This window comes from Sitophilus oryzae, unplaced genomic scaffold (assembly GCF_002938485.1).
Source record: "Sitophilus oryzae breed Bouriz unplaced genomic scaffold, Soryzae_2.0 scaffold_1494_pilon_pilon, whole genome shotgun sequence".
NCBI classification, from domain to species: Eukaryota; Metazoa; Arthropoda; class Insecta; order Coleoptera; family Curculionidae; genus Sitophilus; species Sitophilus oryzae.
This window is the reverse complement of record NW_022146163.1, coordinates 3,998,801-4,016,196: the sequence shown is the minus strand read 5'-3', so window position 1 is coordinate 4,016,196 and position 17,396 is coordinate 3,998,801. Positions and strand designations below refer to the sequence as shown.

General features: G+C 29.6%; 1 protein-coding gene across 1 annotated transcript in view; it reads right to left on the bottom strand.

Moving 5' to 3' along the window:
- Positions 1-12,133: 12,133 nt before the first annotated feature.
- The window catches only part of LOC115877521, a 90,497-nt gene continuing 85,234 nt past the window's right edge, over positions 12,134-17,396 (bottom strand). Inside the window, exons 4-5 of the mRNA XM_030893734.1 lie at positions 15,847-16,071; positions 12,134-12,509 (exon numbers count right to left, since the gene is read on the bottom strand). Of these exons, the coding sequence (XP_030749594.1) occupies positions 12,352-12,509; positions 15,847-16,071 (383 nt within the window). The 3' untranslated portion in view covers positions 12,134-12,351. The remainder of the gene's footprint in view (positions 12,510-15,846; positions 16,072-17,396) is intronic.

The following is a 17,396-nucleotide window of genomic DNA, read 5'->3' as shown; positions in this document are numbered from 1 at the left end:
TTATCAATTTTTTACACTAATTGAAAATTCCTACCACTAATTTTAACGTTCTGACTGCTTACATTCAAATTAGCTGTAATGAAGCTTTAATGTATTTCTTATCCGATATCATTAAATTTTAGTATGTATATATAGTTTTTTAATTTTTATTAAATTAGAACCAGATATTAGTTGGTTACAGAATTCGGACACTTTTTCGATAACATCTGTATTCGAAAAATCTGCAAATGAACTAGTCAAAATTTAATATTGTATACAGAAAGAATCCAAAAAAAAAATGGAAGTTGTTTGGAATACCTACAAAGTAGATGGTCAACTAAAAGAATGATTTCTAAATATTTCAAGCCAATAATATGTATATATTTTTAACTAAGAAAGATATACAACAAACTATTTCCTTGTTAATATAAGATTTGCTTTATAAGGCTCTCGATATTTTTCTAATTAGTGAAAATTAACTGATGATATGTATAAAAAAACATGTTTTATGATGATATCTAAACTTTTTACGATACTTATTACAATATGTTGAACTAATTACAAAATACACTAATTATATACAGTTCTGGTCATCCTAATTCTGTGGTCTGGATTTTGAACGTTTAAGATAATCTCAAAATATAAATAAAATAAATTCAATTCAATTCAAACATTAAAATGATATAAAAAGTAAAGTTGGCACTTGCCTAGGTTGGACCAGTAATTTATTAACAGTTATTTAGTCACTTTACTGCATTTGTAGTAGGCTTAGTATAGCATTTTACATTTTAACTAAAATTAAAAAACAAATAAAAATTACCCACTTGCAAACTTGCATAGAACTTGAGATATGTATGCTGCTTTGTATCTTTGTATATCAACTAGTTATAATGTAAATCAACTACCTTTATCTTTGTCTTAAGCATTAAGATACAGACCATGGTTTTTTAGGAGTATTCAGCTTGTATAAAGAATAAAATTATTAGCAACATATCCTACTATCAAAATGTTTTATGGTCACTCAGATTTGGAATTTGACTTATGCTTGTGCGCATATAGTCTATGCAACTATCCCTCAATGTTACGTCATTGATTGTCATATTATCTGTTTCTTTTGAAACGAGATGAAATAGATTGTGGACGTCATTGCGGTAGTTCATAATGATTGCATGTTGTTTTAAGTACAGTCTGACACACGGATCTGAAGCAACGGGGCAACTGTAAGGGGAACGCAGTTTTCTAAAATCATGGCTGATTTCATTCATAAAATATCCAGGAGCGTGCAGAGTTTTATGAAAATATATCAGGAATTTCTATAATGCATATTTTCCAGCACACTTTGTAATATTATTTTACTTTTAATATATTACAGTTGGAGGTTGGAACCTTTGGTGTTACACAGTAAAATAAAACACTAAATCACCACAATACACCAAACACTTTTACACTGGACGCGCGTTTCGCTAACCAAGTTAGCATCATCAGCAGATGATTAAGACTAACTTAATAGTCAAGACTAACAATAGTCTTAATAATCTGCCGATGATGCTAACATGGTTAGCGAAACGCGCGTCCAGTGTAAAGATAAAAGTGTTTTGGTGTATTGTGGTAATTTAGTGTTTTATTTTGCTTTTAATATATTACTGATTTGCTGAATATGGTAATATTTGTTAAAAAGTTTGTACTAATTATAATGTGCACAAATCAAGTTCACGGTGTAAAATACAATACAATAACACCGTCACTGGATATTTCAATACTAGTCAATATTTTCCAGGGAGGGGTATAAAATTGGGGGTATCACTGGCCAATAGGAAAACTTGATATAATATCATGGTTACTGGTATGAGAATCTTCACTAATCATGTTGGTTGGATCTGGGATGCCAAGATAAATTTTCTGGCTTAACAATATTCAAATTCGTTTGTTCCTAAAATGTTTTTTACGCAATCAAATTGAATAAAGTTCAAACATAAATTAATAATTTCGGAACACTTTCAGTTACTAATTTTTGAACGTACTTGATATTTTCTAAACAATATGAACTGATTTTAGACGCACCCTAAATCGAATATTAGATATATAATAATGACGTAACGTTGAACGATGGTTGTATACACTATACACTTTGGAAATTCATAAAATGGAAAGTTTAATTTCCACAGTGCATATAAAACGTTTAAGAATAACAATAACGGTTCGGAAGACAAAGCCTTGTTTTTAAACAAACATTAATCGTTACCAGACTAAAAATACAAAATTTATAATGATAAAAAAAATTATGTATACACGGTCAAAGTTAACCTGTCAAATATTTGTAAAATTTTTAAAAAGTCTACTATTGAGTATGGACAAATGCATTTCATCTATCATCATACAAATCAAACAATCATAAAATATTTTGACTATAATTTGCTTTAAGGTAAAAATAAACCTATTTTATAATGCATAAACTATGGTAGTCAGCATTTTTTGTAAATAACTAAAAATTCTAATTCTAAATTCTGCTTTAATACATGGTGTTCTTTAATGACATGCTAATATTTAAGGGGGCGAATCTTGGACCTATTCTAAGAGAAAAACTTCAAATGAATGTATGTGCTAAACATCTTAGCTTTTGAGATACAGGGTGGTAAATTTTTTCTCTATAAAACTTGATACACTCATTTATCAAAATGTCATTTTTGATGTATAAACAATTTTATTTCGTTCAACCAATGGCGTCCATACTGGTTTTACATTGAATATTTTGAAGAAAAAAAAATGATACATCACTGACTTCTCTTAAAATAAAAACATTATTCGGAAAATCTTCATTTCTAAACTATTTACATCTCTTGATTTATTTCGCCCGAAATATAGTTTTTGCTTAAAAAATTAGGGTCATTTTACATCAGGGCCAAATGCGGTTACTGTTTTATGGAAATCGTTTCTGCATCGGCTGGATGGACTCAGGAATTAGGAGATAGAACAAAAACATTTTTGTACAGGGTGCGTCAAATTCGACTCTTTTAAAGGGAAACACCCTTTTCTATAGGAGATAGACGAAAACTAATATCGGTGTCTGGAGCTCAATTTTTATCAAAAGCATGATGGTGAAAACCGCACATCGATGTTTGCTACCATTTCGGAGTTACGGGGTGTTTTAAAAAATCGCTGTAACTTTTTTGCTATGAAAAATGTTGTATTTTTATGAAAACAGTTTCAAAGCACCTTTTTATGTGGAATTTAATGGCTTAAGTATATATTTTTTTTAATTAATAATTTAAGAGTTATCAACAGAAGAATTGATTTTTTATTTGGGACACCCTGTATATTTTTAATTAAATGAAAAAAACTTAAAATTACCTTTCCAAAAATATAGCATACTTGATATTTTGTTATCGTTCCCGTCGAAATCAGAATTTTTAAAAGTTCACTATTTTTAACTAGTAGGCTTTGAACCCCTTATTGTTGATCTGTCCTTAATGGAACTCGAAAACATATTTTTCCAGCAAGACGAGTCACCACCTCAGAACGCTGAAGTAATCAGCAAATTTTTGCAGCCAATTTCGAGAATAATTGAATAGCTAACCAAGATCCCAGCCGTTGGCCATCGAGGCCGCCGGACTTGGTACCTATGGATTTTGATCTTTGCAGAAGAATAAAGATAAATAAAGCAAAATCTCATGTCTTGATTTGCTATTAATTTTTATTGTTATTGATATAGTTTAAATGTGTTGATGTTGTTAAATATGGTTTAAATTGTTTTAAAATTATGCATCTCTCATTGCAAATATTATTTTCGTTTTAATTGATGCTCACTGCTAGCCTTTTTTGCATTACAGCCGGCGCCGTTCAAAGATTACTTATTCAAAGTGGGCGAATATTTAAGAACTCGATATCTCGAAGAGGCATCGATCAAAATATCAAGTATGCTATATTTTTGGAAAGGTAATTTTCAATTCTTTTCAATTAATTAAAAATATACAGGGTGTCCCATATTAAAAATCATATTTTCTGTTGATAATTCTTATATTATTAATTTAAAAAAAATATACTTAAACCATTCAATTCTACGTAAAAATGTGCCTTGGAAATGTTTTCATAAAAATACAAAAATTTCCATAGCAAAAAAGTTACAGCCATTTTTTGAAAGTAATAATACATTTTTGAAAAACATTCCGTAATTCTGAAACGGTAACAGATATCGATGTGCGGTTTTCACCATCACGTTTTTGATAAAAATTGAGCTCCATCTATATTAGTTTTTGTCTATCTTCTATAGAAAAGGGTGTTTCCCTTTAAAATCGTCCAATTTGACCCACCCTGTACATCAAAAAATTCCTTTTAATGCGTAGAAGACTTAGAAAACATAGAAAATTTTACTACTCGGCATCTCAAAAGTTAAGATATTTAGGACATACAATCATACGATTTTTTTCTTAGAATAGAACAAATACCCTTTTAATATTAGCATGCTATTAAGGAACACTCTATGTAATTTTATTTCAAGCTATTTATTACAAAAAATTTCACGTTTAATCCATATTTTATGAAATAAACATTAATATCTTATGAAGTTAGTGTAAATACAATTTGATTCAACATTTCTACTCGATTTATTCAAGATTTATAGTCTAAGGCAAATGTTTCATTATAGAGCTTTTAATTTTTATATTCTCTAAATATGCATCATAAAACTTAGGGTCATCGAAAAAGTATCTCCAATTTTACGAATCTGTTTAGTTATATCATCATTTTTTAGAGCAACGTTAAGACATTTGAAGAGTTTAGAGCAAATGTGTTGTAGATCACTCGCTAAAGCATTTAATGTATTTTTAGCGTATTACAATTTTTTTGTTTGTAAATAAAAAATCTCAATTTTTCAGTTGATTCATTTTTCCTATAAAAAAATAGTTTGAATCTAAACTCTTCAACTATAAGTAATTTAGTGGAATGTAGTTTATATTTGATAAGATAAAATTTAGCTTCAACTTTATTGTGATGTTTCTGAATTTGATGTCTTTATTTTATTAATTTCCCTTAAACCAAAATACTCTAATATCGATTTGATTGTTATTAGGTTTTTGTATTTTTTTTTCTTAATTTATAGAAGTCTTCCAAGAATTTCATGTCTCATTCGTACCACAGATAGCCCAGTCACTTTAGATTTGTTCAACAAAGAAATTAGAGAGTCGGAACTTCTTACGCAGTTAGTTTCTATTTGACAGATAGATGAATCACAGTTTTGCCGATATATTTGATATGGGAAGTGCCCGCCATCTTGAATCATATATTATTTGCGATTTGCGCACCCAAAAAAGGTTATGAACAAGTTTGTAGAGAATTAAATTCTTTGTATAAGTTTTTTTTAAATGCACTCAGTGACACAAAAAACGGGCACATTAAAATTTTGATGTACAGGGTGAGTCAACGATAGAGTAAAGTCCATTATCTCATTTGTTTCGAGGTTTACAAAAATTTAAATGAAAAAGTTATAGGGAAGGTTAAGATAGTAGGTTAAGTATACAGGGTGCTTCAAAAAAGTGTGGCGGATATAACATATGTTTTTTTAAATGCAACACCCTATTTTTTATTTTATTTTTAGATTCTGCGTAAAATTCCATAACTTTTTTATATATAATATTATATACCTAAAATTAACAGTTTTTGTAATATTTCAATTTGTTTAAACAAATGTTAAATTGCAGTGTGGTAAAAAATTGTTAATGGTGACATTGTTTCTGAAGTTGGAGAAACTAAATTTGGTAGGCGAGTTTTCTAGAGATGAATGAAAAGATATATGTAAAGATATTTTAGTTAAATAATACAGGGTGTTCAAAATATATTTATGAATTTCAACCACTTAAAATTAAAAAATCTCAATTTTTTTTAAACGAGTCGATATACCCTATATATTATCATTTTTTGTGATAGATTTTACAAAACTCTTCAACTTTTATTAAATATGTCATATACCTATTTTTAATAGTTTGCGATTTATTCCAATTTTTTTCTATTTTTACCCATATTTTTAATACAATTACTCTATAAAATCATAGTTGCCATGACAAAACAAAACTATTTATTACTTATCTTTAACAAGTAGCTTAATAATTAGTTACAATTGATATTAGTTAACATTAATTAACTTTACTCAAATAAATCAAAATCGCAGTTGAACCTGAATTTCTTGGTGTATTTCTATATTATGAAAGATGACACTTGGATTTCCGTCGGGGCGAATAGCCACAGATCTCAGGGTAATACTAGATTACCTATTATTGAAGACTACTGATATAGGAATTTTCTTCGACATACAGTAGACTTTTTTTCCCGTAGTAATTCTGGTTTATAATTCGTTTCGTAAAGCCAATATTACTACTGCCGCGAAACCGTCCCATTACACACGGAATATGTTTTCTAGATAATCTACATCTATTCTTACAGTACTGAGCAAAGTACTATATAATATATAGTACTGAACCAAAAAATATGTTTTTCTTGGCTTGTTCGTGTATATCAGTCACATTGACTAATTAATTTCAGGAAAATCTGTATAACTATTATCTGTACCATTTATACTTATTACAACAAATAAAACTAAAATTCAAATTTTGTTCTTAACTTGCTTAACAGACATGAAATTTTGATAATTATTACTTTTTGTCATTGCAACTATGATGTTTGTTATAGCGTAGTTGTATTAAAAATATGGGCAAAAATAGAAAAAATTGGAATAAATCGCAAACTATTAAAAATAGGTATATGACATACTTAATAAAAGTTGGAGATTTTTGTAAAATCTATTAGAAAAAATTATAATATATAGGGTGTACCATTTAAAAAATTTGAAATTTCTTAATTTTAAATAGTTGAAATTTATGAAATATATTTTGAACACACAAATATATTTTGAATTTAACTAAAATATCTTTACACAGCTCTTTTTCTATATATCTATAAAATTCTCCTACCAAATTTTAGTTGTCCAACTTCAGAAACAATGGCATCACTAACAATTTTTTATTACACTGCGCAATCTAACATTTATTTAAACAAATTTAAATATTACAAAAACTGTTAATTTCTACAATTGTTTTGACTGTTTTGAAGATTAATAACTTTTCGTCCGTACCTGTAAAAACTACCGAGTGAAAAAATATACATATCCGTGATTTTTTACGTAAAAAATGTAACTTCTCTTCTTAAAATCGCTACGAGCAAGTTTTCAGTCTACTAACTAATTAGTCAACGTGTTTAATTTATGTCAATCATGACAGGTATTGATAATTTTGATTCCCAATATCTCGAGAACCATTACTCGTAACGATTTTTACCAAGTGACATTTTTTACGTAAAAAATGTCGTAAATATATGTTTTTTTACTCGGTAGTTTTATACAGGTACGGACGAAAAGTTATTACTTTTCAAACCAGTTAAAAAATATGTAGGTAATGCCCTCTACAAGTAGGAGTCATATTGACATTAATATCAAATTTCTCATGTCAAAAAACTCCTAGACATCAATTTTCATCAAAATATCGACGTTAGTTCACAAATTATTTGGAAAAAATCGAAATAAAAATGAAACTTCTACACCCTGTATCTCCGAAACTATATACGAACATTTTTACTTAGATTTATCAGCAGAATATGCTGTCGAAGTTTCCGGAAGACAGTTTAGACTACCCTGTATATATGTTCAGCGCGTTTCCAGTCGTGGACTATACGCCTTACGAAAATATTCCTTATGGAGCGCTCACACCCAGTGCTGCCAGGTCATAATATTAAAAATCACCAGATATCTGCTCTAAAAGTTGCTAGATTTGGAAAAAAATCACCAGATTTTAATGTTTTCGCATATAATACAGTAGTTACAGACATTATTTAAAAAAGAACCAAATAAATAGTTTTAAAACACGTTTTATTAAAAAAAAATATTTTTGAAATGCAAAATGCAAATATACTGGTCTCAAAATGGCTTACCCCTATAATAACTTTTTTATTTTTTCAGATAAAAAAACGAGATTTGGTATGTTAGTGTATGACAAAATTAAGATTGGATTAACGTATTCAATTGTTTTTGGTCACTTCCTGTTTCACCGGAAATGACTACAATTTTTGGTTTTTAAATGGCATCCTCGGTATATTTTTACTTTATTCGATAGAAAATGACACTCTGAATAGAATGACATATATATGTCAAGTTTTGACATTCTCGCTTAATAAAAAATCATATTTTAAAACTCAATCTAGAATGCCATGGCTATGTTAAAAACAATAATTCTTAATTAAGGACCTTGGAAAAATAGATTTGATCGTGAAAATGCTCAAATCGTATATTTAATCATATCTCAATTTTTTAAAATGGAACTAGAATGGCTCATTAGCATATTTGGAAAAATCATTTTTTTACGAATAATTTTATACCGCACACTTGGTATTTCGAGTCAAATTTTCTTTACGAACCGCAAGTTATAATTTCAAATAAACCATATGTGAAAATGTCAAAAAGTTGACACATGATATGTAATTCTATTCAGAGTGTTATTTTCTATCGAATGAAGTAAAAAAATGCCGAGGGTGCCATTTAAAATCAAAAGTTGTAGTAATTTCCGGTGAAACAGGAAGTGACCGAAAACAATTGAATGCGTCAATCAATCCTAATTTGTGTCGTATACTAACATACCAAATCTCGTTTTTTTAACTGAAAAAGTAAAAAAGTTATAGAGGTGAACCACTTTTGAGACGCACCCGGTATAGCCATGTAAAAAAGTCAAGTTTCAAGTCAATTCTCAAGTTAATTAATTTTTCTACCTGAAACTTAGTTTAATAGGTATATTTGTTCTATTTTTTACAATAACCATTGTTACGTTTTGAATGTAAACTCATAATATAATAGTGTTTTTTGTTTAATAAAAGCCAGTGTCCAAAAATCACCAGAAAAAAGGCTTTTTCAAAAAATTTTTACCATTTCACCAAGTGGGATCGAAAATCACCAGATCTGGTGAAATTTCACCAGACCTGGCAGCACTGTTCACACCGGCTGCGCCGCGCCGCGCAAAGCATTTTTTTAACATGTACTTTTGAAGTGTATTTTTTTAGCGCGCACAAAAGTATATGTTAAAAAAATTATATGCGCGGCGCGGAGCGGCGCAGCCGTTGTAAACGCACCTTTATGCAACAATTGTCGAGAATTAAATCCTTTATAACTTTGTCGTTTAAATGTGCCACTTATTTTTATTAGAGATGGTCGAAAAGTGGGAAAAATACGTAATGTGCCACTTATTTTTATTAGAGATGGTCGAAAAGTGGAAAAAATACGTTAATGTCAACATACTAATAGTTTTTGACACTATGTTAATTATAATAACAATAAATAATATTATTTTTACAGACTTAATACTTATAGAAAAGTTGCAGAGAATTTAATTCTCTACAAATTTGTTCATAACCTCTTTTGTCTAATAATGCAGAGAAGATGCAAATCGCAAAAAATTTTGTCATCTACATGACAAATAGAAACTATCTGGGTCAAAACTTTCGACTCTCTAATTTTTTCGATTCTTTCGTCAAATTTTAACTAAATTGACTGGGCTACGATTTTGTCATTTTATTTTGTTCTACTTTTATACTACCTCAGGTAAATTGATTCGTTTTAAAAAAAATCTAGTGCAATAATCGTTCATTTATCATCAGTCGTCATTTGTGCGCCGTTATCATGATCTACGTAAAAAAAAACAAAATGCTGGTCAGCTTTTCTTTATAGATATTTCTTTTTTAAATTTTAGATTTAAGATGTGTATAATTATTTTTCATATAAATCTCAGTAGTTTTTAAGGTTTCTGTACAGTTTTTTTTACTATTTAGGTTATTTAATTTTTTCTTTATATGTACATAAACAGCGATATTCTGCATTTATTTAAGAAATACACTATAAATGTGAATTGTTGTTTTATTGCCAACTACCTTTCTTATTTAGATTAACTTATAGTCTAAAGTCATATAATGTAACTATACAGGGTTGTTCACCCCATACGAGACAGAGTATTGTAGCTAAACGATTAGATTTTTGCAATAATTGTAAGTTTTGGGTTGAAGGACTATTAGAGCTACAATTTAAAAATATTTTTATAAGATACAGAGTGTCCCAAATAAATAAAAAATATCAAAGTTGTATTTTTTGAATGGAACACCCTGTATATTATTACATTTTTAGTTTCTACGATTAAAATAAAGGTAAATTTGATTGGTTTATCACACTTAAACCTTACCGTTTTTGAAATATTTTCAATTTTTTGAAATTACAGTAAAAATTTTAAGGCTTCATTTCTCCCAGGGTATCGAAGCTTTTAATACGTTATATTTAATACGTAAATATTTACTAAAGTTTATTTATTGATCAGTTGTTGTGTTGCGATAATAAAAATAATACTACCTCATACAGAGTGTCTAAAAATTTATTTTAAATAATTACTAGCTTTAAACGGCAATAACTTGCTTAATTTTAATGGAACACCCTGTATATTCTAGGAGAATATGATGCACAAATTAATTGTCTATCAAATTGTATTATACTATATTTTACCTATCCCTTCAAGTTTTCATAGAAAATTCATTTTCTTATAATTTACACCTCATTTATTTTTTCGCGGATACCCATGGAATATTGACATTTTAGATTGTTTTTAAAGCAAAAATTGTATAAAATGTACAGATGCTAAAAACGATAATATTACTAGCCCATTTGTATACATAAAGAAAACTATTTAAATCTTTATAAAAGAGTATACCATTAATTAAACGATGTACTTAAACAGCCGTTAAACGGTAGCCTACTAAAATGCCGTTAATAGATATTGTGACGTCGTTCATGTCGGCGGAAAGTAATGCCTAGCCTTAAGCTTTTTGCAAGAGCACCTGTGGGTCAGTGGCTGAGGCTATGCTTCGTAAGCGGATGGTCTGTGGTTCAAATCTCACGCCGACCAGGACTTTTTTATATTTTTTTTGCTTATAGCGTGATCTTATTGCATTGGTTTCACACTTTTTGGTTGGATTGGTTTAGCTATTTGGTGGGGTTGGTTGATTTTTACTAATTTATATTTGTTTTTTATATTTTTTATCAGTGTCGAGGTTAGTTGCGTTGGTTAAGTTGGTTATTTGGTGGGGTGGATAGCGTTGGTTAATCCTTATAAAATTCCTATATTTCATAAAGCCGTCAAGTGCGTCACATCAACGACACATACCTATTAACGGCATTTTAGTAAGCTACCGTTTAACGGCAGTTTAAGTACAGCCTTAATTAAATCTACCACCATTATTTCCGCCCAAATACTAATTAATTACATACTTAATTATTGTGTTAATAAATTATTGTAAAATAAGTAAATGTGAATTTGAATTAGAAATCAATATAGTAATAAGTTATGAAAATGAACGTCTCTGTTATAAATAAGCATTCGTCAAAAAATTAAATACCACACTGTCTAATACACATACAAAATTCAGTTTTTTAGTATTTGGAGCAATTATTATTAATCAAAGCAAACAGTCAATTAATGTAGTTTGAATATTGGAATCGTATTATTTGGTCCTCTTTAATAAATATTTAAACAGATATTTTATAATGAAATAAACCAACTTTATCGACAATATTAGTATCTGTACTCTTCAAAAATTTGTTATCTTTAAAAACAATCTAAAATGTCAATATTCCATGAGTATATTGATAAATGTGGTCTAAATTATAAGAAAATGCATTTCCTACGAAAACTTGAAGGGATAGGTAAAAAATGGTATAATACAGTTTTATAGACAATTAAATTGTGCATCTGATTCTCAACATATAGGGTGTTCCATTTTAATTAAACAAGTTATTGCCGTTTAAAGCTAGTAATTATTTAAAATAAATTTTTAGACACTCTGTTTGAGGTAGTAATATTTTTATTATCGCAACACAATAACTGATGGACCCCTCGGGGTCCATCTGGATCACTTTGTACACACAAGTAAATCTATTTTTTACATTTTTTGGCGAGTTTTAGGAATATGGCAGAAAGTCTACCGAAACCAGTAAATTTTGAAAGTGGTCTAGGAGAAAAAAACCTTTAGGAACCGCTGTCCTCTGGTTTAGTTGGCGAAAGAAAGAGGAGTATAATAAAACACATAATAAAAAAATCGAAGGTATATAATTACACTTTATACAAAATATACACTGAAATATAAATTTGTGCAAAACGTTTTACTCTAATTGGCATAATTGACATAATTTACAGTGCTTTTTAATACACGGCAGTTTTTTTATTATTCGGCATAATCTTAAGTTTTAATCTTTAAATTTAAGAATTAAATTTAATAAATAGAGACTTTAGGCAGGTTACTGGGCTTTTAAAGGCGGAGGCCTGGGTTTGTGCCTCTGACGTAGTTGAGAAGTTCGTCGGAGTCCTCGCAGACGACTGGTTTTTCGTGGTAACAGGCGACGTCATGCCAGGCGATGCCGTCGTTGTATACGTTGTTGAGGATAGACAGGCAGGATTCACTTGTACCTGAAATTAAAGGGAAAAAATAAATAATACTGTTTTTTTTGTTTTCTTAGAGTAAATTTTAAGTTTAATTTTAGAGTAAATTTGGGTAATAACGGATCTCCTATAACAAGGGTGGTACCCTTCCTACGACGCGGAGGCTCCAATGAAAACGACAGTTTGTATTGAAATGCATTTTTATAAGCATATATGTAGGTTAATTCATAGCACTTTTTAAAAAGTGAGTTGTACAGGGTGTCCCCAAAAAAGTTACATACAAGTTACTGAGAGAAAAATAAAGGTGAGTTTTATTAGAGTTTATTATTAATATTATTATTTTATTATTATTAGTTTATATTTATTTTTAGTTTTATTATGACTGAAATGTAAGGTTTTTGACATTTTTAACATTTTCTAAAAATAAAGAACAATTTTTAAATTACAATAAAAGCTACCTAAAATGGAATTTACCCGGTATAGCCTAATATGTAGTTAAATTAACTTGGTCCAAAAAGTTATACAGGGTGAGACAAAATTAATATTGAACAATGGTCACCTTTAAAAGCATGTTACTCTTTTATCTTAAATGGAACACACCCAGTATATTATTCCGATATTCCATGGAGAATTCATGTCTCTTCAAAATACTATTAAGGTTGCCTACCTCTCAAACAAAGATTTTCCTAGATATTTTCATTTACATGATTTGATCTGAGTAGATCTTTATTATTTGATAAAATCTAGGTGGCTGTGATATGTCTGATGTTACTTCAACATAGCTGTCTAATTAGTCCAACAGTAACAGCTAGTTATCATTTTGTGTTAGCTAAAACAAAAAAAATTCTCAGCAATTTGCCGAAAATGCAAACTTATCCTACATCAGAGATAATTGTCATGATTCTATTAGTTGGTGAATGCAGTGTGCATTCACCAATTAATAGAATACTCAAATGCTCCTAATTTTACCTAGACTGGAATTTTTTATGGGGATATGTTAAAGACAGTGTTTACAAAACTCGACCAACTATTGTCGACAACATGAGAAATTAGAGTAGCTGCTTTTGGAGGTAAAACTCCACATATGCCTTTTAAAATGAAAAGATCCTTTTGAATAGACAATCATTTTATGCAGTTAACAGGAAAGGAAGCATTTTGAGCATTTGATTTCGTCTAGCTAATTTTTGTCTCATAATTTTATAAGTTAATATCTATAGTTTTAATTCTGTAATAATTAAAATATGTTTTAAACGTGTATCTTCTTATTATTAACTTTGAGTATTTTCTGTATTTTACTCTACCTCATTTAATTTTTGTTAAATTAACAAATCACATCCACCTAGATTTTTTCAAATAATAAAGATCTACTGACGCAAAATTATAAAAATTAAAATCTAGGACAATCTTTGTCTGAGGGGTAGGCAACATTAATAATATTTTGAAAATATATGAATTCCCCATTGAACACAGGAAATATATACTAGGTGATCCATTTAAAATAAAGGAGTCACTTGCTTTTAAAAGTGACTAATGATCCATATTAATTTTGCCTCATCCTGTATAACTTTTCGCATCACATTTTAATTTGGTTTGACATACAATGGTTATTGTAATTAAATATCAGGCTATACAGGGTAAATTAAAATTTAGGTAGCTGTTATTGTAATTTAAAATTTACTCTTCATTTTCACAAAATGTGAAATATGTCAAAATCCTCACATTTTAGACATATACTTCTTTAATAAAACTCACCTTTATTTTTTTCCTAGAATCTGAAAATCAATTAATATATAGGGGTTTCCATTACAAAAAAACACAACTTTGATATGTAACTTTTTTAACACCCTGTATAACTCTATTTATTTTTATAAAATGTGATTTCAATTAACGGTATGCTTCCAAAATTTAATTTCGATATAAACTACCGTTCTCCTTAGAGTCTCCGCGTCGTCTGAGAGGTGCCACCCTGTGTTTTGAAAAGAATATGCCCAATCTAAATAAAAAATACTTTACTTTTTGCAGTATCATTACTCATTACGCTCATCATGTAATTAATCAAAATCTAATTTTTACATATATTTATGAATAGGGAAATACACTTTTAAGAGGGTGCCCATCAAAATGTGGCTGCAAATAGGGGTTCCACGGTTCAAAGTCGTTCCTACTATTAATTTTATACGGGTCCGGCAACTGTGCGTCGGCCATATGTAGCTCCTATAATAAAAAACTTAGGAATTTTGTATTAAGATCCTAAAGTATGTATTAGGATCTATTTCATGAAAATATTTTAACTTCTACAGGGTGGCTCAAAAAATGAATGGGTCGGGATTATTTTTTTAACTTTGAACACCCTGTATATTACTGTAATTTTGGCTACCTTTCAGATCACTTTACATAATCTTAAGATATTATCAAATATCATCAAAAATCCTATGGGTATTTCGCCACTTGCACCCTAAAAAACTCTAGAAAATAAAATAGTTATTTTTTAAACACCGCTGGCGTTAATCCAACGGAGACCAACTTGTCAGCGGTGGTTTACTAATAAAACAAATTTGCCTAAAGTTGTAAAGGGAAAAAAACATAATTTCATTTTTTTTTAAATTTTCTCTAAAACGGTTTGGAAATTTGGAAAAGTATAAGGTTTTATTCAGAACCTCCCAATTAGTGGAATAAATTAGTGGTTTCAATTATACTTTATCCTTTTTAGTTTACGATCATTCACAATGTCTACAAAACACGATTAAAATTAATAAAATATCCTAGCAACAGCTTGCGGTAATAAGTTGTATCCATAGAGAAAGCCTAATTTAGCTTATAAAACAATAAACTTTTGATTTGTAACCACATTTTCTGTTAACGGATGATAATCAACGGCCAAAATGATATTCCTCGCAAATTTTGAAGTATAATTAGTGGAAAAGTTAAAAGTTTGGTGACTTTTTCTCCTAATTGAAAATTCCTACCACTAATTTTAACGTTCTGAATGCTTACATTCAAAATAGAGGAACAAACTTCTACGCTAATTGAAACCACTAATTTTTTCCACTAATTGCGAGGTTCTGAATGAAGCTTAAAAGGGATTAATAATTTTAGAACAAGCAACATTTTTATGAAGAATGCATTTTTCTCAAAATGTTAATAACAAAAAATTGTTTCCCCTTGTAAAAACAATCCGCGTACATACTGTATATACCCCTTGTCCAAAATTTCAAAAACATGGCATTTCAGATCTTTCAGATATTTAGCTGGGACTAGACTTTTGGCTAACCCGGTATATGTTTTTTTAAATTTAAACCGTACACAGCTCCAACAAGAATGGAAGGTTGTAAAAGTTAATAGGTATTTTAAATAGATTTTTTACCGTTGATGTCAAATTCAGCATTGTCAGGTTGTTTCTGTTTCTTATGCCCGGTAGATGACCAAGGATTGTATCCCCATCCGGCAGGAGTCTGATTGGTGGGGGCCATCTTTTCCCTGTTAGCTGACCAGAACCATCCGAAGATGTTTTTGGGTTCCAAGTCTGGACGATTTTCACATCCTTTGAAGTCGCACAAACGTCCTGAAGTCCAGATGTAGGGAACGTCATCTGAAATTAATAATTGTCTTTAGTATTAGCTCTTTCAATCAATGAGGAGTTAATAATCCCCTCTAAAATAACAAAGATGCAACTATTTTTCGTATGAAGCAGGAACACTGTAATTCTGAAATAATTTAGACAGACGGAGCAGGTGCCTTTATGTACAAATCCAAATTTAAAAAAAAACACCATTTTTTTAGTTTTCCATAAACGTGTAACCGTTGATTGAAGAAATAAGAAGATGTGCATTCTTATGCGCGATTTTTGCGACACAAAACCTGTCCGAGATGTAGCTGGCGTTGCCGGTAGTCGACCTGTCTGAGACTTAGTTTAGCTGCGCGCCGCTGCGCGCTGATTTACAACGCAGCGGAGAAAGAATACTGTACCGTAGTTCTGCTTTCAGTCGACAGAGTGAGTGGTTGGCAAAGACAGTGTTGCCACAACTACGGATTAATCCGTAAATTTACGGAATTTGGGTACAGTAAGTTAATACGGATTTTCAATTATTAAACAAATTAATATAATATTATATGATTAAACAAAGAGTTGGCTTAGAAATTAAGATCGCTGTTACTTCATATGTAAAATATTATGGTAAATATCAATAGTCGCCATTTCCAAGCCAACTAAACGTCTTTTTTTAATCATACGAAATATTCAGTATATACGAGTATAAAAGAATTTTTATTTTGGTTGTTTATTCTATGTTTAAGACGACTACATTTTCAATAGGTGGTCCGAACTGTATTCCGAAAACTTCGGCAGCGTATTCTGCAGATAAAAATAAGTAAAAAAGTTCACATAAATGTATGTTCTAAAATGTTTAGTCTTGGAGATACAGGGTGTAGAAGTTCCATTTTTATTTTCATTTTTTCTAAATAATTCCTGAAGTAATGTCAATATTTGGATGAAAATTGGTGTCTGGGAGTTTGTTGACATGAGAAATTTGATTTTGTTGCCAATATGACTCCTAATAGTAGGGGGCGCCACCTACATGTGTTTTAACTGTTTTCAAGAGTAATAACTTTTCGTCCGTACCTGTATAAAACTGCTGAGTGAAAAAATATAAATTTCCGTGACTTTTTACGTGAAAAATATCTCTTGGTAAAAATCGTTACGAGCAACCGTTCTCAAGATATTTAGAATGGAAATAACCAATACATGTCATTATTGACAAAACTTAACACGTTGAGTAGATAGTTATTTGACTGAAATAATAAATTTGGGAAATTTTCGAAAGTCATAAATTTTCGGCGAAAAAATGATGATAAAACAGTTTCTCTTGAACTTTTGACACAAAAACATATCAAATTTATGATTTCAGTTAAATAATT